The sequence below is a fragment of the Penicillium alfredii genome, assembly GCF_028826965.1.
Source record: "Penicillium alfredii strain IBT 34128 chromosome Unknown utg000004l_segment0_segment0, whole genome shotgun sequence".
Taxonomy (NCBI): domain Eukaryota; kingdom Fungi; phylum Ascomycota; class Eurotiomycetes; order Eurotiales; family Aspergillaceae; genus Penicillium; species Penicillium alfredii.
Genome location: NW_026622701.1, coordinates 2,116,875 through 2,136,884, shown reverse-complemented (window position 1 = coordinate 2,136,884; position 20,010 = coordinate 2,116,875). Strand labels below are relative to the sequence as shown.

At 51.9% G+C, this 20,010-nt stretch overlaps 9 protein-coding genes across 9 annotated transcripts; 5 read left to right on the top strand and 4 right to left on the bottom strand.

Moving 5' to 3' along the window:
* Positions 1-626: 626 nt before the first annotated feature.
* Positions 627-1,214, bottom strand: NUU61_002472 (DUF5572 domain-containing protein; the record flags this gene model as incomplete). Its single annotated transcript, XM_056653054.1, has 1 exon — positions 627-1,214. One exon carries the CDS (start codon positions 1,212-1,214, stop codon positions 627-629), a length of 588 nt encoding a protein of 195 aa, XP_056514121.1.
* A 241-nt stretch (positions 1,215-1,455) lies between these two features.
* Positions 1,456-2,903, bottom strand: NUU61_002471 (TFIIH/NER complex subunit SSL1; the record flags this gene model as incomplete). The annotated part of the gene is made up of 3 exons (XM_056653053.1): positions 1,456-2,236; positions 2,287-2,622; positions 2,689-2,903. The coding sequence occupies 3 exons, from the start codon at positions 2,901-2,903 to the stop codon at positions 1,456-1,458; spliced, it is 1,332 nt and encodes a 443-aa protein (XP_056514120.1).
* A 243-nt stretch (positions 2,904-3,146) lies between these two features.
* Positions 3,147-6,781, top strand: NUU61_002470 (M1 family metallopeptidase; the record flags this gene model as incomplete). Its single annotated transcript, XM_056653052.1, has 11 exons — positions 3,147-3,436; positions 3,551-3,720; positions 3,806-4,518; positions 4,586-4,703; positions 4,764-4,880; positions 4,941-4,966; positions 5,025-5,235; positions 5,289-5,359; positions 5,413-5,855; positions 5,914-6,126; positions 6,187-6,781. The coding sequence occupies 11 exons, from the start codon at positions 3,147-3,149 to the stop codon at positions 6,779-6,781; spliced, it is 2,967 nt and encodes a 988-aa protein (XP_056514119.1).
* Positions 6,782-7,536: 755 nt separating this feature from the next.
* NUU61_002469 (Rab family GTPase YPT1) lies at positions 7,537-8,373 on the top strand (the record flags this gene model as incomplete). Its single annotated transcript, XM_056653051.1, has 4 exons — positions 7,537-7,659; positions 7,732-7,779; positions 7,853-8,080; positions 8,179-8,373. Coding segments are annotated over 4 exons (594 nt in total), but the record flags the coding sequence as incomplete, so codon positions are not given.
* An 891-nt stretch (positions 8,374-9,264) lies between these two features.
* On the top strand, positions 9,265-10,360 carry pmp47 (putative peroxisomal membrane protein Pmp47; the record flags this gene model as incomplete). The annotated part of the gene is made up of 3 exons (XM_056653050.1): positions 9,265-9,383; positions 9,455-10,182; positions 10,242-10,360. The coding sequence occupies 3 exons, from the start codon at positions 9,265-9,267 to the stop codon at positions 10,358-10,360; spliced, it is 966 nt and encodes a 321-aa protein (XP_056514117.1).
* Positions 10,361-11,475: 1,115 nt separating this feature from the next.
* NUU61_002467 (WD repeat protein) lies at positions 11,476-14,232 on the top strand (the record flags this gene model as incomplete). The annotated part of the gene is made up of 1 exon (XM_056653049.1): positions 11,476-14,232. One exon carries the CDS (start codon positions 11,476-11,478, stop codon positions 14,230-14,232), a length of 2,757 nt encoding a protein of 918 aa, XP_056514116.1.
* A 682-nt stretch (positions 14,233-14,914) lies between these two features.
* NUU61_002466 (WW domain-containing protein) lies at positions 14,915-15,859 on the top strand (the record flags this gene model as incomplete). The annotated part of the gene is made up of 2 exons (XM_056653048.1): positions 14,915-14,997; positions 15,067-15,859. The coding sequence occupies 2 exons, from the start codon at positions 14,915-14,917 to the stop codon at positions 15,857-15,859; spliced, it is 876 nt and encodes a 291-aa protein (XP_056514115.1).
* A 332-nt stretch (positions 15,860-16,191) lies between these two features.
* Positions 16,192-17,104, bottom strand: NUU61_002465 (uncharacterized protein; the record flags this gene model as incomplete). Its single annotated transcript, XM_056653047.1, has 3 exons — positions 16,192-16,397; positions 16,466-16,558; positions 16,642-17,104. The coding sequence occupies 3 exons, from the start codon at positions 17,102-17,104 to the stop codon at positions 16,192-16,194; spliced, it is 762 nt and encodes a 253-aa protein (XP_056514114.1).
* A 346-nt stretch (positions 17,105-17,450) lies between these two features.
* NUU61_002464 (putative AMP-binding enzyme) lies at positions 17,451-19,714 on the bottom strand (the record flags this gene model as incomplete). The annotated part of the gene is made up of 3 exons (XM_056653046.1): positions 17,451-17,556; positions 17,632-19,222; positions 19,288-19,714. The coding sequence occupies 3 exons, from the start codon at positions 19,712-19,714 to the stop codon at positions 17,451-17,453; spliced, it is 2,124 nt and encodes a 707-aa protein (XP_056514113.1).
* Between the last annotated feature and the right edge of the window lie 296 nt (positions 19,715-20,010).

Sequence of the window (20,010 nt, the reverse complement as noted above, 5' to 3'; positions counted from 1 at the left end):
ACAAGCCACAAGGACCAGGTCCTCAACAAGCACGGATTATTGATTACACAGGTCATTCTCCCAAGTTTTCCTGATCTCTAGATTTTTACCGGCTCACTGGCAGCGTCAAACTACCAATCGACGCTTGTCGACGTTCTCTATCTCTGCATGGTTCGAGACCGACTGTCATAATCTAGTTGGCTCGCCACTCTCTCAGTTCTGTCGCTTCAGGCTCCCTGTCGACTCTTCCAAACCACACAGCATCTTCAAAAACACACTCGTTGAAAACGTCAATCTGCTATTGAAATCTCAATCAAGTACGGAGTAGTTAATCGGTGTCGATTATGCCGGAGCTTTGGTTTACAAAAGGCCTGCTTGTTATACGCCCAAGCCCGATTTACCGCTGAACTTTTTCTTTTTCTTTTCGTTCGTGTCTGCCTCTCCCAATTGTCTGCTTGAACTTTCTATGATTGTTACGCTTCCATCATGTTATCCACCCATGCGGATTGATTATTGCCGTGTGCCATGTCAATTACGAAGGAATGATATATTGTTACTCTCGCAATTGCATATGATTACATTCTAGCGTTCCGTACGATTTAAGGAGTGAGCACCGGAAAGGATCAGAATTGTGCAGGTGGAAACACTCAAGATGTCCCACCGGGAATTTGCTCCGGACTACCCCGTGGGTCATTTTTCTCCCAAGGTTTTCGCCGCTGAGGTTTTTCACTCGAACTATCGTGTCCGGCTAAAACCGTGTCAGGAATCTGTTGAATCCCGGGGATGGGTTGTCCCGTCGTGATGAGTTCCACGATGTGGGCAAACGAGGATGGATAAGCAGGCTCGGGCCCTGAGGGTTCAGAGCCAGAGCCAGTTGGCCCCGAGGGCAATCCGGTCAACACCGGTGACGGTCCTGTCGCAGTCTTCGACTCTGAAGAGCCATTTGATCGCGATGCCAACCACGACTTATACACTGTGGAGTCAATCGGCGGCGTGAGCTTCTCTTTCCTATTGATAGACATCAGCGGGAGAAAGACAAGCACAAGGAAAAGCCGCAAATACCGGGAAAAAAAGAAACATTTTGCTTGCAAGACAAGGTCATCGTCTCGATTCATCTCCGCTTCGGTGGCGGGTGTGCCAGGATGACCGAGGATAATTGACAGGCCATTTGCAAATTCGAGATCTGTGTGGAATGGATACACCCGCAGTCTTTCAAACAGACGAGAGTCTGCCATGGTGGAATCGAAGAGATGGAGTTGTATTCAAGGGGTGTCTCGAGAAGATAGCTCGAGGTAGACAAGTGGGATGAGGTGAATGCGGGTGGGGCGAGTTGACGCCGGTTAACCGAGGCTTAATTGACCAGGCTTTTGCTATAGAAATAAAGAACATCCCGATTGAATTCCTTGCTCCATACAGCCCTCTCTCTGGACCCTTTTGAACGCCAACCCATGCAATAATGTGTGTAGATACATTGCTTTACGCCGTGATATCCATGCCATCGTTGGGCACCCCAGCTCCTGTGTTTTTGCTCTGGCAGCCGGGGCAGTTGTGCACGACTTCATGAGCGAAGAGATCGCAGTCAATACAGAAATGATTTTGGCATGCGGTGCATTCGTAGCGACTGCTGGCACTCATTCCCTTGGTCTGATTCTCGGCCGTTTGCCATTGATCTTCTGGGGGTAGGGGTGGAAAGGGAAGACCACAGGCAAAGCAAGCCGAGCTTCGCGAGGCTCGACGCCACGGTACCTCAACCCAGTTTATCAGCGGGAATAAATGATGGTACGACCGCGCAAGGTGAGTCGACAGGATTAGAGTGAGACCGCAAGACGGGCACTCGGCCGGAAGACTACAAACTTTGCTGCCACAACGCGAGCATAGATAGCCGCCTCGCGATGGTTTCGAATGGCATGCACAGAGAGAAGGACTGGACTCCACGGTGCGAGAGGGAAACCCCATCATAAGCAACGAGCTTGCAGATTCTCTCTGAGAGTATGTAGCTGGAGGTGTAGTGACATCCATCATCAGTTCTCGAAAATGTTGCTCATTTAGCACAACTCCGTATGCGGTCTCGTCGCCCCCGTTCGTCCTTGAGCAAAGATCGCGACAGATAGCCACTTGGGCAGCGAGGCCGACGATCCCAACCCGGATTCTATCGCCGATCAAGGTACTGATGGTTTGATGAATGTCTCCGGGATCGGAGGAGAGGAGAGAACCAAAGACAACCAGCACCTCTCGGGTGCCATGACTAGGTGTATGGCTAAGACCATCGGTTAGCTTCGTCCCCAGCCTGTGGCGCTGGACACCTACAAAAGAGCACCCCGAGCCATTTCCAATCCATTCTGTAGGCTGGGAAGTCCCTTTGGCTCTTGGGTCCTGAGAGCTTGGATAGCCGTGAGATGCTCAGTTGGATTGCCGCTCATGTCGCTGACCCGAACGGCGAGCCCGTCTCTTAAGCCCAGCACTCCGAGTTGGGAGATAGGATTTTGCTCAAAGAATTCTCTCACGAAATCCTGGGCATATCGGAGAGTCAAGAGGTATCGTGTCGGCCGCAGATCCTTCTCGGACATGGACTGCGAAAGATCGAGGATTAGGATAAGGTGTCGAATGATTCCGCGCTGCAATGGTGTTGTATCCTTTAACAGCCTGCGCGACGACGAAGCTCAGTATCCTGGATTGGGTAATGCGACCGACTCTGGTTGTAGCGCTCACCGTTTTCGTTTCCCAGCCTCAAGCAGCCCATCCACGGTCGAGCTGATTGTGCCATCTGCGCCCTCGACTAATGTCTCCCAGGTCCTGGAGAGCTCCCACTCGGCACCTCCTCGCTGCCTCCTTCGTTTGGACCGCGTCCGATCATTGTGGGTCACCTGGAAGTCATCCTCGTCCTCCGTGACTTCGCCCACGTATTCTTCGTCCGAGTCGGCCATGGCTCTTTGGGTTGAGGTTGAGATCAATCGAAACAAGTAAATGCTGGGGGGTGAGGTCGAGGATTCAAGGTGGATGGTTTACCCGCTCGAAGGTCCAAGCTCCGACGGAGCTCCGAACATGAGAAAAGGAAAATGACTCCTCTTGCAGTTTGGCTTCACACTTCAGGGGGTCCCTCGCATATTTGAGAGGTCAATCTCAACCCATTCGAAACTCCGGTGATAGCCGTGGATCTAACAAAACGTATGTGGGGGAGAAGGTCCATTACGAGACGCGCGGGCGTGGTAGCCCAGGCCGTCCGTCATCCAGTCTCTCTCCGCCCCTCCCCCTCCCTCGTCTCGTTTTCTTCTGCTCCCTCCTCTTCCTCTCCCTCTTCCTCTTCCTATTCTTCTTCTCCTTCTTCTCCTTCTTCTCCTTCTTCTCGATTTCGACGTCTTCCTTCTATTAGGCTCAATCTGGGGGTTGCTTCCTTGAGACATTGCTCGGCTGAAGCTCGCATGATGGCGTCCGCCGACAGAGACACCCTCCCTGACGTGTAAGTGATGCTCTTCTAGCTTGCTGATATTACTATCACTTTTGCCCCTCCCAGTTTCTATTTTCCATCTCATAAGGTTGGTGATCATTGAATATGAAGCTAATGCAATTGTAGGGTCAAGCCTATCAACTACCATGTCTCTCTCTTCGATTTGGAGCTGGGTGGCTCGTGGGGTTACAAGGGCCAGCTGAAGATTGATACCAAGGTTACCCGTGCTACGAATGAAATCGTTCTGAATTCCAAAGAGATTGACGTGCAACGTGCTGAAATTCTGGGGAAAGACGGTCCGTGAGAAAACAAAGCCCAGAAATATACAGTAGTATCAAAGGGGAGAAGAAAAAGCTGACAGCATTTTTCTCACCACATTAGGGTCACAGTTGGCCAAGGCTTCCAAGGTCAGCTATGACAAAGAATCAGAGCGAGTTACTCTGGGATTTCCACAAGATATCTCGCCGTCAGAGGTTGTGCTTTCCATCGACTTTACGGGAACCATGAATAGCGCCATGGCTGGCTTCTATCGTTCCAAGTACAAGCCCGTGGGCGAGCCTGCTGTTGATACTCCGAAAGAGGGTGACTTTTACTACATGCTGAGCACTCAGTTCGAGTCTTGTGATGCGCGGAGGGCTTTCCCTTGCTTCGATGAGCCGAACCTGAAAGCCACCTTCGACTTCGAGATCGAAGTCCCCAAGGGCCAAACTGCCCTTAGCAATATGCCGATCCAATCGGAAAGAGATGGAAGTCGTCCTGGGCTGAAATTCGTGACCTTCGAAAGAAGTCCCGTGATGAGCACCTATGTTAGTACGAACCAGATTGATATGTGTTTCACCCCCGCGTGGCTAACAAAATACCGCTTGGCACAGCTTTTGGCCTGGGCCGTCGGTGACTTCGAATACGTCGAAGCCATGACTGAACGCAAGTACCAAGGCAAAAGTATCCCGGTCCGGGTCTATACCACGAGAGGCCTCAAGGACCAGGCTCGCTTTGCATTGGAATGTGCGCATCGCACAGTCGATTATTTCTCGGAGGTGTTCGAAATTGAGTATCCCCTGCCGAAAGCAGATCTCCTTGCTGTCCATGAGTTTGTAAGTGATGCTCTATTGTCAGACGTTGACCAAATCAGTTGGTCCAATACTGAATGAATCGTCTCAGGCCATGGGAGCCATGGAGAACTGGGGTCTTGTGACATATCGGACAACGGCGGTTCTGTTCGACGAAGGCAAATCCGACAACCGGTACAAGAACCGCATCGCCTATGTTGTTGCACACGGTAAGGCCCTGGAAATAACCAGACTGATACCATGTTTCTTTCTAATATACTGCATCTTAGAACTGGCCCATCAGTGGTTTGGTAATCTCGTCACAATGGATTGGTGGAACGAACTTTGGTTGAATGAGGGGTTTGCAACTTGGGTCGGCTGGCTTGCCGTTGATCATTTCTATCCAGGTGAGCACTTGCTTCATTGAGACCATATACCGCACTGCAGGTTTTAACTCACATGTGCAGATTGGAACATCTGGTCCCAGTTTGTCGTACGCAATTCTCGAGGTAAAAAGCGTCGTACTCAAATCACAATTAACATTGTCATAGGCTGAAGGTGTGCAACAAGCATTCAATCTCGACTCCCTGCGGGCCTCCCACCCCATCGAAGTGCCTGTTCGAAACGCCCTGGAAGTGGACCAGATTTTCGATCACATCAGCTATCTGAAAGGAAGCTCAGTGATTCGCATGCTTAGTGTTCACCTGGGCAAGGAGACCTTCCTGCGGGGCGTGGCAAACTATCTCAAGTCCCATGCATACGGTAGGCGAATCAGATTGGCACTGAACCAGGACATTCGCTGAATGTATTTCTAGGAAACGCGACTACGAATGACCTGTGGTCCGCCTTGAGCAAAGCCTCTGGCCAGGATGTGCACACTTTTATGGTGAGTCGAGACAAATATTGACCTGTCACCTTGCAAAAACTAAACTATTCAAGGATCCCTGGATTCGCAAAATTGGTTTCCCCGTTGTCACAGTGGCAGAAGAGCCCGGCCAAATCAGCGTGCGCCAAAATCGGTTCTTGTCCACTGGAGATGCGAAACCTGAGGAAGATCAGACGACGTGGTGGATCCCTCTTGGGATTAAGTCAGGACCAAATCTGACCACAGTTGACACCCGTGCCCTAACAGCAAAGTCTGACACGGTTGGGGGTGTTGGTGAGGATGCCTTTTACAAGATTAACAAGGACTTGGCTGGGTTCTACCGAACCAACTACCCCCCTGCGCGACTGGCGAAACTGGGCCAGTCTCTTGATCTCTTGAGCACAGAGGACAAGATTGGGTTGCTGGGCGATGCAGCTGCTCTTGCGGTCTCCGGAGAAGGTACCACACCAGCCCTGCTGGCTCTGCTAGAAGGGTTCAAGGGGGAGAAAAATTACCTGTAAGGAGCCAGCTATGTTCTCTTCGATTTCCGTTTGCCCTAACACTTCAATCTACAGTGCTTGGTCTCAGGTCTCTTCGTCACTGGGGAACCTTCGCTCCGTGTTCTCTCAAAACGAGAAGGCGGCAGAGGGGCTGAAAAAGTTCACCCTTAGTGTTGCTTCCCCGGCAGCTGAGCGGATTGGCTGGGACTTCCAGCCCAATGAGGACTATCTTATTGTCCAGCTTCGGAAGCTCCTGATCGCAGTGGCCGGTACTGCTGGCCATGAAGGGTGAGTTCATTCTTATGCTTTTGCTTAGGTTATCTCTGACGTATCATTTGTTTCGTTCAGTACCGTTGCGGAAGCTAAACGCCGCTTCGATCTCTGGGCTACCGGAAAAGACAAGAGTGCCGTACACACAGATCTGCGTTCGGCAATTTTCGGGATCAATATATCAGAAGGTAGCCGCAAGGAGTACGATGCCGTTAAAGAGGAGTACCTCAGAACCGATTCCGTGGATGGTAAGGAAATCTGCCTGGCCGCGATGGGGCGTACGAAAGATCCGACTTTGGTACAGGACTACTTGGACTTTGTCTTTTCGGATAAGGTGGCCGTTCAGGACGTCCACGGTGGTGCTGTGTCCTTGGCCGCTAATTCCAAGGTTCGGCACTTGCTGTGGGATTACATGAAGAAGAACTGGACCGCCGTTGAAACTAAGTTGTCCCACAACAATGTTGTCTTTGAACGCTTTGTGCGGATGGGTTTGTCCAAGTTTGCCGATCATCAGATTGGCGAGGACATTGCGGCCTTCTTCAAGGGTATGAACACCAGTGCCTATGACCGTGCCCTCGTCATCGTGGCGGACAACATCCGGACCAATGCAACCTACAAGGAGAGAGATGAGGCGTTGGTGGTGGAATGGCTGCAAGCCCACGGTTATGCGTGAAATAAACATGTGCACTTGGTCAGGAATTTGGCAGGAATTTCGAGATTAATGGATTCTGGCTCTTTGTGCTGATTTGGCTTTTCGCGCCGTCATCTGCCGGCTGCATCATACTTGTAGTCGCCCACGAGGCTGATAGCGGGACACGGGACCTGGTCTCGCGATCATAGTGATGACAAAGGATAGACTGCGAAGCTGATTCCTAGAAATCCAGCAAGCCCATGGCAAATTGGCAGGATAGAGGACAAGTCGCACATGTAGAATTAAAGGAATCCAACGAGTGGGGGAGCAGAGTGAAACAAAGCTGCGCATCAGGTGCCTCTGGTCTCCTGCACCTCCTATCATTTCAGGCGCCTGCCCATCGTTGGATCCTCTCTCCGACCTCAAAACTTCCACTCATCCATCTCCGGATCTTTTTTTCCTTGCTATAATCTCTGGGATTTGTGTGTCCTTTTCTTCTTCTTCCTTTTCTGTCTTCCCGTGTGCCCCGACTTTCTCCTTCTGTCGGAGACCCTCGTCGAATATGAATCCCGAGTGGTAAGCCTTCCCATCCATCTTGCGATGTCCTCTGGCGGAAATTTTCCGGGCTTTGGTGCAGGATCAACTGGCCCTGTCAATCTGTGTACTATCAAGTAGAGTGACCCGGACTGACGTTATTTGCAGAGTATCTCTCCGCTCTGTTGCCCGATTTTCCAGATCCTTGAGGAAAACCCACAACTCTCGTCGACCTGCCTCTCTGACCTAACCATCCGTATAGATACGACTACCTCTTCAAGCTCCTCCTCATCGGAGACTCCGGTGTTGGAAAGTCTTGCCTGTTGCTGCGTTTCGCCGATGACACCTACACGGAAAGCTACATCTCGACGATCGGGGTCGACTTCGTACGTGTTACATCCGCGGGGTACCTGCTCTGGTGGGCTAGGATGGAATGTTGACGTTTTCACTCATTACAGAAAATCCGGACTATCGAGCTCGATGGCAAGACTGTGAAACTTCAGATTGTATGATTATCCCCCCCCCCCCCCCCCAAAGTGGATGGAGCCGGACATGGGACAACACTGACGGCGCATACAGTGGGACACCGCAGGCCAGGAGCGATTCCGCACCATCACATCTTCCTACTACCGTGGTGCTCACGGAATCTGTGTGGTGTACGATGTGACCGACATGGACTCCTTCAACAACGTCAAGCAGTGGCTTCAGGAGATTGACCGATACGCCACGGAGGGTGTCAACAAGCTCCTCGTGGGCAACAAGAGTGATATGGAGGACAAGAAGGTCGTGGAGTACACTGTGGCCAAGGTACGTCTCCGTCCATATGCCATTTCCCCGTCTGGCAAGATGCGGGGGAAAGTCAAGATCCGGTCACTTATTCTCTCTGGTTTTTTTTTTCTTTGCAGGAGTTCGCCGACAGCCTCGGAATCCCCTTCCTTGAGACCTCTGCCAAGAACGCGTCCAACGTTGAACAGGCGTTTTTGACAATGGCACGGCAGATCAAGGAGCGTATGGGAACAGCCACGGTGAACAACAAACCTACTGTGCAGGTTGGCCAAGGACAGGGTGTCCAGTCTGGATCCGCGGGCGGCTGCTGCTAGATGACCCGGGGCGGTGCTTCCATTTGGCGCAATGTTTCATCATGAATGAGGGTTTATCAAGTTGCGTGGTATCTAATCAGTAGTCAGGCTTGTCAAACCCTCCCGCGACACTCGGGGACATGTTCCAGACAGGAGATTTCCCCAGAGTGTTGTGTGGACCCTTTCTTTTTCTCTTTCTTCACTGTGCTTTAGATGGGCCTGCGTTATGACCTCGTTCTGCGTTTACTTCCTCTGTGATGTCTGCTGGTTCCTGTTTCTCTTTTTCTCCCTGGCCACATTCCTACCTCTTGCGTTGACCCTCTATTTTCTTGTCCTTTTTTTTTTGTGTGTGTGTGTGTATGTGTGTCTGTAGGTTGGATTCTTCAAATGGACTAATGGCGAGAATCTGGCGACATCTTGGGGCATTCACTGAACAGCCCAATCTCTTCGCTTTGTATATGTAGCTATCGATCTCTTGCAGCATGGGAACGCATCACATGCACAGGCCCTTAGACCAGGGGCTTTCTCAATGCCCGGATCATCTTGACGCCATGTCTCCCATGCCAATAGTGACTCACACCTCAAACATGAATATGCAGCGTCTCTGACAACAGTGCAGGCACATAAGGACCACAAGCCGACAGAATCACAGTCTGTGAGGATGTTTCGGAATGCCCTGGTGGAGCTGTGCAGGAGCCGAGGCACAGCGTTCGGCAAACGTCATGAGTATCCCCATCCCCATCTAAGCCGAATTGCTCTCACGCGCTTTTGCTCCTGATTCTTTCTCTCCCTTCATTTCTGATATCTCTGATTTGATCCGCTCTTTTCTTCCTATTCTATTTCCATCGAGTTTTGTTGGAATCTCGCCAGTTCTTCCCAGAAGAGTCTCTTATCCTCTCCCCGCCAAACATCATGTCTAAGTCCGGTGTTGAGCAGCAGAAAAAGGCAGCCTCTGCAGCTGTGCAGCAAAGTGACAATATTACCCACGCTTTGGCAGGTGCTGGTGGTGGCATTCTGTCGATGGTATTGACGTACGCTTTCCCTCTAATACCCCTCCCCTCCTGATGGACACTGAGGCGCTAACCTGATCCACATCCTACAGATATCCTCTGATTACCCTCTCAACGCGAGCCCAAGTTGAGTCAAAGCGTGCACACTCCACCACCCTCGATGCGGTCCGTCGCATCGTGCAACGAGAGGGCATTTCGGGTCTGTACTCGGGCCTCGAGTCTGCCTTGTTCGGAATCAGCGTCACCAATTTTGTGTATTACTATTGGTATGAGTGGACCCGGGCTGCCTTTGAGAGGGCTGCCACCAAGGCTGGCCGGGCCTCCAAGAAACTGACGACAGTCGAGTCGATGATTGCGGGTGCAATCGCTGGGAGTGCGACGGTGCTGCTCACCAACCCGATCTGGGTCATCAATACTCGCATGACAGCCCGCAAGTCTGAGGCAGATGAGCAGGTGCTGCCTGGTGCAAAGAAGGCCCGGCCCTCATCCATCAGCACCCTGATGGACTTGCTGCGACAGGAGGGTCCGAAGGCGCTTTTCGCCGGGGTGCTCCCGGCACTCGTCCTGGTGATCAATCCGATCCTGCAGTACACCATCTTTGAGCAATTGAAAAACCTGGTGGAACGCCGTCGCCGGATGACCCCTAAAGATGCATTCTACTTGGGTGCCCTGGGCAAGATCATGGCTACCAGTATCACCTACCCCTACATTACCATCAAGAGCCAGATGCACGTGGCTAGTAAAGATGGCCCCAAGGAAAGTCTGAATGGTAGTTTGAAGCGCATCATTCACGAAGAGGGATGGACGAGGCTCTACAAAGGTAAGTGGGATCATGATGCGTGGGGGGGTGTCCTCGCTAATACCCTTATCTATATATAGGGATTGGGCCTAAAGTGACTCAGAGCGCCATTACTGCGGCATTCCTCTTTGCATTTAAGGATGTATTGTATGATATGATGGTGTCTGCGCGCAAAAGAGGCCGTGGAATTGGCAAGTAAAGGAAGACATGGGCCTGTTCTACAATCTACCCTTGAAGACTCCCAAGGAAGAAGCTCCTTCCTTGTGCAGGGCCTCAGATCATAGAGGTTATCACATATTGACTATTCATAATGTGTATATATATACAGTTTGGACTGTCGGTGTTCGTTGTCCTCTAGCTCTATCCCTATTATACTTGTAACTCTAGATTTTCAAGGAATATAAAGGAAAAAGAAGAGAATAAGAAATCTACTAAAACCTATAGCTATAACGTCTCGTTCTTAAACGATTATTGACCAGAGAGCGCATAGTAAGAACACTCATAGATATCTAGGCTGGCGACCTCCAAGTAAAAAAAAAACAAAGTAATTAAGGCGCCCTCACACACCGCCCGCCATCGCGCGACGCGATCGTGGGAATTTCGCGACAAGCCAAGATTTCTATCTTCTGCTACGTCTATCTACAGATTTATTTTCTGTTATTGTGTCAATCAATGGGCTCCTTCCAGGATTGACACTGCTTTGTAAGTTGTCCCAAGACAGGTTCTTTCTCTTTCAACGGTAGGCTGATTTGATTTAGGCTAGAAATTCAATAGGTTCTTTCAACTTTGCGACGCTTTCATTCAACCCGATACCTCCCGAATCTGCCCCTCGATCTTCTTGTGCTTGTTACTTGGCCTCCCTCAACTAGCCTACTCGGCACCTGCGCCTGGAAGACTTTGATCTAGCCTAGACCAGGCCGACCTCAAACGAACCTCCAGGGAATTGTGGTAGGTTGAACGGGACCAAGAGAGGGAGAAGCAAGAGTGAATACGCGCAAGGCACCAGCTAGACCTCATTTGCTCCTGAGATCCCCCCAGAGCATACACGCAACAGTGGATTCCATTACGGGATGCCTCTCCCGTCAATCCCCAACCCGACACGAATATCTGTGGTCCAGGATCTGTATCCTTGGCGTGTTTTCTGGTAAGGTACAGAGAGAGGGAGAGAGGTAGATCCTACCTCCTTAAAGAAATACAAGATCATGGCTTATTGCTGACTCTTCACGAAGTAGCTTCCGAGTCTAGGTGTATCTCATGTCACAAAACCTTCCGCATATCAGAGGTCGGGGCTCCTCTGGTCTTGCTTCATATCCAATGTTCCCTGGTGGTCGAGACAGCCCTCATGTCATTCATGAGGCCGATCGCCTACTAGATCAATTCAGCCGGGGTCCCTCTCGACCTCCCAAAAGGAGTCTGACCCCAGTGACTCATGGGCACACGACATTTCATCTTGGAGAAGCCAATGATAAATGGCAGACCCCACGGTCTGAGGCCCACAATATTGCTGCAATACCTATAAGGAGATCCCCATCAACACACACCTATGCCAATACGGCTCCACAAGACCGTGTCACCACTGCCTCTCGCAGCTTACCTAGGCAATCACCCACTCGACCGTCCACTGGTGACCAGGCAATTGCACAAAGCCTTAGGAAGAATGCTACAGTCACAAATGCTAGCAAGAATAAGGCGAAGAAGATCCAGCCCACAAAGGCTGCAACAGAGTACTGGAGCCAAGTATCACCTTCATCATCGCCATCCGAATATGAATCGTCGTCTTCGGCTTCACAATCAGGTCACCCAACACGCCGATCTAGTCGCTCCACGACTAAACCTACGAATTATTATGCACCAATCAGGCTAGGTTCAGACGAAGAAAGTGTGCTAGGATCTCGTGTCTCTAAAGAGAGGAGAGCACCGTACAACTCGGATCCACCTACGATCCCTCCAACTCGGCCCCGGCCTCAACAGACTCTACCTCCCATTCTGCCTCGAAGATCTAATGTTCAAAAGCTCCTGTTTGGCCGTGAACTTGGCCAGTGGGATTGTCAGCGTCGGATCAATGCAGAAGCCACATCTGATTTCAAGCCATGGAAGTCTTGGAAAGGTGCATCGAATGATGTGAATGCCTTGGCCTGGTCTCCAGATGGCACTCAATTTGCAGCGGGTGCAACCGCCCAGACTGACGAATACAATCGTGGGAATAATCTGATCCTCGGTGATCTCCAAGCGAGTTCTTTGAAGGAGTTGCCAAATCATTGGATACCTCGACCAGAGTCATCCAATGTTAATGACCAACGTCTCTTTATGACTGTGTCAGCCATGCAGTGGTCTGGCCAGCGATTGTATACCGCCAGTTATGACCATACTGTCAAAATCTGGGATGTTGCAACACACAAAAATGCCTCGTGTCTCCAAACCCTTCGACATGATTCCAAGGTTGTGGTCATGGCCCCATCAAGCGATGATCCCAATATTCTCGCAACGGGAACCCGTTCATTTGGAATTTGGGATACCCGGGACTTGCAGAACCCTGGCTTTACGTCTCTGCCAATTTATCACGATCCTCGCCAAAAATCCGACATAGATTATGAAGCGACCATCCTCTCGTGGGGACACACTTCTGCGACCAAACACTTTTTGGTTGGGGGCATGGAGGAACGAAACTCGGGTGCATCTGGTGTGTCTTTCAAGGGGCACCTGGGGCTATGGCAGGCCCGTGAGTCTTCATTTGAGGCTGTTAAACTCACCCCAAACACCCATAACGTCTTCGATGTCAAGTGGCATCCCTTGTTGCCTATATTTGCGGCTGCGGGTCCTGTGTCGCCACATGATATTACTCAGAAGGGGCTTCCTAGGGGCACTAAATCAATCGTCCGTGTATACGATCCGGGTAAATGTCGGCCTACCACAGAGCTTGTCTCTCAGGCCTTGGATGTCAACGAGGTGACGTTTTGTCCCTTGAATCCCAATTACGTTACCGCCAGTTGTACCAACGGCGTGACCTATGTCTGGGATCAACGCAATCAAAACGAGGTTCTCCACGCACTCCAACACGGGGAACCTCTCAACCCGATCAATGAGGGGGCTTCGCGAGAAGAAGAGGATGTGGGGGTCAGGGTTGCTTTGTGGGGCTCCACTATGGATCAGCTCTACACGGGCTCCTCGGACGGCGCTCTCAACAGATGGGATATCCGTCGGGCTCCCGATGATGTCTTGGTGGAGCATACCGCCAGCTTTGAGGATGGAATCATGTGCGGGGCCTTCTCCGAGGACCAGTCTCACCTCCTTGTTGGGGACTCTGGAGGAGGTATTCATGTGTTAGCTACTGGTCCTTCCTCGGACCCTGATGCCTCCAACTTCGCCTTCGAACGTGCTCCTGAGCCATCGCCTCTCCAGAAAACCACGGAAAGTGGGGTCTCGATTGCGAACCAGTTCCTCGCTTCTCGCCAGCTTGTGAGGCACGAAATCTACGGAGTGGGACAAGGGCCTTCTTATGAAGGTCCTTTTGCATCGTGGGCCCGTGATGTTCCGCCAGACTCTTCACTAGAACACATGAAACAGACTCCGCTACGGCAGGAATTTCAAATCCGCCAACTCCATGGGCAGCCTGTGGAGAACCGTGGTCTCGATGATGATTCTCAGAGGGACATTATGAAACACATTCGCCTCGCCCAAATTCGCAATGTCCGGTTGAACCGAGGTGATGGACCATCACTTGACAAAAGGAAGCGTGAAAGCTCTGTTATCGAGCTGAGCAGTGGTGACGATGAAGCGTCCAAGAAATCACGGAAGAAGAAACAGCTTCTACCTTCGGAGCCGTTGATCACCGACACCGGCCATGTTGATCTGACCCAGGACAGCTCGTCTGATCGAGACTCCACGAGGGGGTCTATTTTCATTAACCCGAAGAACGGGCGGCCAAAGACGTCCCACCGCAAAAGTCGATCTGCCGTGCGCGAAATGAGACGGCAGAAAGAACTCGAGATGATACAAGAAAAGCTCGAGGAGGACTACTGGTGGCCAGCCAGCGGTGACATTGATCCAAATTTCCAAGACGAGACGGTGTGACTCAGAAGAGCGTGAAATAATCTTGCATTGCATTGAATAGAGTTTGGGACAGCTTCTTGTCAGTCCCTTTGTTTTTCACTTCAAGTGTTTCATGTAACAGATACATAAGACGCTGACCCGAGCTCGCATCGCTCGGCTGACTTTAGGGGATGTAGTAGATGCTAAAAAATTAGATTTTAAAGCCTTGTCAACCAACTTATACGATCCATTTATCATGTATAGATAATTGCTTGTCTTTTTTTTTTTGTCATTGTTTCCCTAATCCATTATCTATATGTTTTCTATAATTTTCTAATCATTATTTTCATCCTCTTTTCAATCCCTATCCACACTCTCTTCTCTATGTTTAACCTAATTAGCTGACCTGAGGTGACATGAGTACTAAGACCTAGAATTGGGCAATTGTTTCGCCGCGTTCATATATTTTTATATCATAAATTGTTTTGGCGTGTTGGCCGTAGTCTACCCAAGTAGCGAGTAACCGGTGACGTTGCACCGCCCCCCCGGTTCCGAATTACGCTGCCTGTGCTGCCTCAGACCACGTTCCTGATCTATAAGTCGCCATCGCCTTCGATTCCTTGGCTTCTTTCCCCTTACAACTTACAACTCCCTTGCCAAAATATTCCTTAGCCTCTCTTTTCAAGTCTCTTTTTTGATCGTTTGCTATTTCACAACTCCGCCTATGTACGCCCCGCCTTCAGGTCCTCCCCCGCCGTCGGTGCCGGAGGGATGGAAGCCGCAATATGACGACCGATACCAAACTTGGTAGGTGCCATTTTTCTTCCTATTTCCAAATCTCGAACCAGGATATGCAACAATGAGCTGATAATCCAGGTTCTATGTTAACCTTGCCACCGGCAAATCCCAGTGGGAGCGTCCCGAGGCACCCGCCCCGCGCGATGAAGCCGCTTCTCCCGATGTGCCTCCGCCATCGTACGACCAGGCCGGCCCTACGGATCCGACAACAAAGGCCAGTATAGGCGACAAGAAACAATCCATGGGGTCCAACAACCCCTACAACCCGGCCAACTCAGCTCAGAGCAGCCCCAGCCCCAATATCGATGAAGACGCTCGACTGGCTGCTAAGCTCCAGGCCGAGGAGGACGCTCGGGCTAACACCAGGGATGCGGGCACACCCGGCGCTGCATCTGACTACTACAACAAGCCGTCGCGGCCGCAGTCCACCGGAGCCGGCGCGTACGCTCCCGGCCCGTCGTCACAGAGTCCTATGCCCGAACAGAAACGCAGCAAGGGTGGCTTTTTGAGCAAGTTGATGGGCAAGAGCTCCGGGAGCAGTGCGCGACCACCACAGCCGCAGCCGCAAGCGCAACCACCTCCACCCGGCGGATACTACGGGGGTTACCCCCCGCAGCCCGGGTACGGCTATCCAGGACCGGGGTACGGCGGCTATCCGGCGCAGGGAGGATACTATCCACAGCAACCGCCGCGGAAACAGGGGGGAGGTATGGGGACTGCTGGTGCCGCGGCACTGGGTGTTGGTGGTGGTCTACTCGGCGGAATGCTACTTGCCGACGCCGCGGACGACTGGGGAGATCATCACGACGGCGGGTATGACGATGGTGGTTACGACGGCGGCGGCGATGACTTTGGCGGGGGCGATTTCTAACCTGATTTCTATTCTGCGCCGACAGCCATTTGCTTCCTTTTTTCTTTTCCTTTTTTTTTTTGGTACTTGAGAGAACTATGGGCTTCTGGGACTTTGGTCAAGGGTTTCTCGGCGCGTTTGACGGCTGGGTGGTTTGTGCTTATGGCCGCCTGATGAACATTTGCTTATTTTTCTTTCTTTTATTCCTTTGATGTTGATGAATTACGAGCAGTTGCAAATTCAGTCCGAGTGTATTATATGCGCCATCGGGGCAGATGGCCAAAAGGCACGTGGCTTCATGACTAGACTCTCCAAGTCCGATCTTTCGTAGGCGATCGAGGATCTCTCAACGTCTATGCACGCCTCCGCGCAGGACCGCCAGCCTCTCGGCCCGTAGTGCTCCCCCGCGCTCCATCCGCATTCGCCACGGGACTCGATGCGGTGCCAGCCATCCACCCGGCCAAATCAAAGCCGCCGCCGGACATGGCATTGCCAGTGGCACCGGTAATGGGCGATGATCGAGAATGCTGTTCAAACTCGGCGCGCATTTCAGGATCCACTAAGATCAGAGGGGTTAGCCACACAAATCAATACCGAGAAGGTCAAGGGGGGAGAGAGTGGACATACTGTTCTCCATCAGCTTAGGTATACCAAACGTGACACCCAGCGCAAAGATAGCCATTAAGATCATAGGGTTCTTGAAGAGACTCATTGGGGAGACTGCAGAATTATGCAAACATTAGCCTGGGCACACACTTGAATGTCTCTAGAATGGGAGAGAGGGAGAAAGGAGAGGCACTCACACTTGGAGCGCTCCTCATAGAAGCTCTTTTGACCGACTACCTTCGCCTCGACAACGACATCATTCTCCGGCTCACAGGCCACATCAATGACATATTTCTCTGCGCCGCGATTGTCCCACGGGTTACCTCGGAAGGTTTCCCAAACCCCGAGAATCGACCCATCGGCGGCGACGTCGACACGGTAAGGGGCGAAGACGTAGTCGGCCCCCGAGTGAATGTCGAGGAGGTAGGACTCGGGGGACGAGGGCAGGTCACGGAACACAAGGGTCAAGGAGCGGGTTAACGAAGTGGTTAAGATGTGGTCTTTCCCGGCCGATGGGAGAGTAGTGAGGGTTGCATGGGTCGTTGCGGGGAGGACATGAGGGTTGGGCAGGAGATTGGAGCCCGGGATGATGATAGTGAGGGAGGACGAGGACACCAGGCAGGTGAACAGGAGAAAGAGGAGCGACCGCGAGAAATGCATGGCGAATTGTTGAACTGCGGTTGCAGAAGAGGCCTCAAAGGTGAAGTTGTCTGGGGCCAACTTTCAGGTGGAAGTGAAGCCGAGGTGACTAAGCCCTAGTCAACTAGGTAACTAACCTACTATCCATGAATATTGGTTAACCACGTAGGTACTTAGGTAGATCAATAGCAACAAACAATCGACTAATAGACCAGGGCATTGTTTACTGATGGAGCACATCGCTTTCGTTGATCCAGAGGAAGTTGGTTTAAAAAACAGAAAGGCAATAGACTACAGTGCCGGGAATCTCAACTCCTATGTACAATCTCTCTCGCCAATATATACAAAAGAAAAGATGAAACCACCCTTACAGCTTGGCCCTAGGTGTCGATTCCTCTTCCAGAGCCTGGGCGTACAGCTGGTCCAAGAGCTGGCGGTACGCCTTGGTGGTCGGGGGGCGCTTCAGCTTGAGTCTGGTGAAAAAGAGGGTCAGTGGGCAACCAAAACACACACACACACACACACACACACAAAACGGTATAACTTACGTAGGGGTCAAAAGGTTGTTCTCGACAGTGAACGGTTCCAATCGCAAAGCGCAGTTGCGCACTCTCTCGTATCCCGCCAGCTTGTGTTTTTTGGCCACCCGCTCGAGATCTCGCAGCACGGTGCGGCGGATCTTGTCATCGCCTAGAGCTGTCTTGATGGCCTCCAAGTCGGTGGCATCAATCTTCTGTCCCAGAACCTTGCTGGCAAATGGGGCAAAGGTATCGGGCTGGACGCCGAAGATCCCGACCAAGAAAGTCTGCACACTGTCGCCGTGCACGTAGGCCTGAGCGAGGTAGCCGAGTTCCGACAAGAGCACACCTTCCAGTCTCTCGGGCGAAATGTACTCGCCCTGTGCCAACTTCAGAACGTTCTTGCGGCGGTCGATGATTGTGAAACGGCCCATCTCGTCTATCGTGCAAACGTCACCGGTTTGGAACCAGCCATCCTCCGTCATCGCCTTGGACGTCTCTTCGGGGTTCTTGAAGTATTCCCGGAACACGTTGTGGCCGCGCAGCAACAACTCTCCGCGCGGGTGTGGCTTGTCATCCACCGAGTATTCCATGTCGGGCAAGGACTTCAGGCATCCCTCCACGGACGGGGCAAGGCGACCACAGTTGCCGACTGTCAAATCCTCCGGCGACTGCACCAGGCCAAAGGCGTACGTCTCCGTCAGGCCGTAGCCTTGGAACACATCAACCCCGGTGGCAACCCGCAAGAAGTTCTGCAGCGTGGGGTCCAGAGGCGCAGAGCCTGACACCATGTATTTGGTCCGCTCCAATCCAAGTGCCGCCGCCACCTTCTTGCCCCAGATACGATCGTACAGAGCGTGTCGGATCGTGGCCCTGGAGGGGTCAGGGTCCTTTAGGTTAGCAGTCTTGGTCGCAATGATATGTCGCGACAGAGCACCCTTGAAGCCCGGCTGATCGACTGTCGCGGAGCGTATCGCATTGCCGAAACGGCTATAGAGACGCGGGACCGACATAAACGCAGTAGGCTTCAACAGCTTCAGGTCATCCACCAGCTCTACGATGTTGCCGTGGAAGTAGCCAATCCGCGCACCACCCCAGAAAGCCGTGTGCTCGGCCAAGCGTGCGTAGATGTGGGCCAGTGGGAGGTAGGAGCACATTGTATCACCACGAGCCTGACCAGCGGCCAGCAGACCGCCGGTAGTAGCGGCCACTGCATTCTCATGGGTCAAGACCACGCCCTTGGGAGGTCCCGTCGTGCCAGAGGTGTAGTTGATGGTGACAAGGTCCGACGGTGACGGAAGGTTATTCCCACGTTTCGAGGCGGCACCCAGAGCCTCCACCTGATCGATGGTGTAGATTGTGACGTCCTGATCGGCTGCCATGGATTCCAGCAGTGCTCGCTTCGAGTAACCGGTCTGCTCGCTCCCGTCTAGTGGATCCAGACTGACAATGATCTTTAGATTGGGCATGGAAGGCTTGAGCTTGAGAAGGGTCGGAATATGCGGGAGAGAAGTGACAACACAGTGTAGCTCGGCGTGGTTGATGATGTATTCCGTGGCATCCGACGCCAACACGTCGTAAATAGAGACCGAGTAAAGGGATTGTGACATGCATGCCAGATCTACAAAATGCCATGGGGATCAGTTTCTGGAGTATCTCTATCAGTGACAAGAGAACCGAACTTACCGGTGATCTGCCACTCCGGTCGGTTCTGACACCAGAGACCAATGCCATACTGGCCCGGGCGGTGGCAGTTGTGCTTGTGGTGCAGCTCGACCAGGCCAGCACCAAAGGCCGTGCGCCGCTTTTGCACCTGCTCATAGGTGATCCACTGGTACGGATCAAAGGCCTTGGTAGCCGGGTTGAATGGGCGCCAGCCGAGACAGTGGCTCTTAGGTTGGCGATTGGCAGTCGACTCGAAGATATCATGCGCAGTCAACACCTGGGGGTCCAACGTCTTCACCAATTCCTTCTGGGTATTCCATGCCCGGTATATCCGGCTCCGGCCTGGTTTCTCTGTGCCGGGAAGGGCGACGGAATAGGCGGTGCCCTTGGGCGGCGGCTGCTTGAGCTCATCCGCCTTGGCAAGATGGGCGGGCTGCGAGTAAAACATGGCTTTCTTTGGATGATAAGGATTGATTAGCCAGATTCATTCCCTGGTTAGAAGGAAAGAGAGAAGAAAAAAAAAAAAAGAAGACATGCATACCGAGTAAGAAATGACTAGTAGGACCGAAATGGAACAGAAAGCCTCCCACGAAACGCCACAGGGGTAAAGAAGCGGGAGAGGATCAGGGGGGAAAGAGAAGAGAAGGAGGAGAAGAGGAATAGTAAAAGAAAAGAAAATGAAAATGAAAATGAAAATGAAAATGAAAAAGAAAGGTGCCGGAGACAACGGAGCAGGCGACCGTT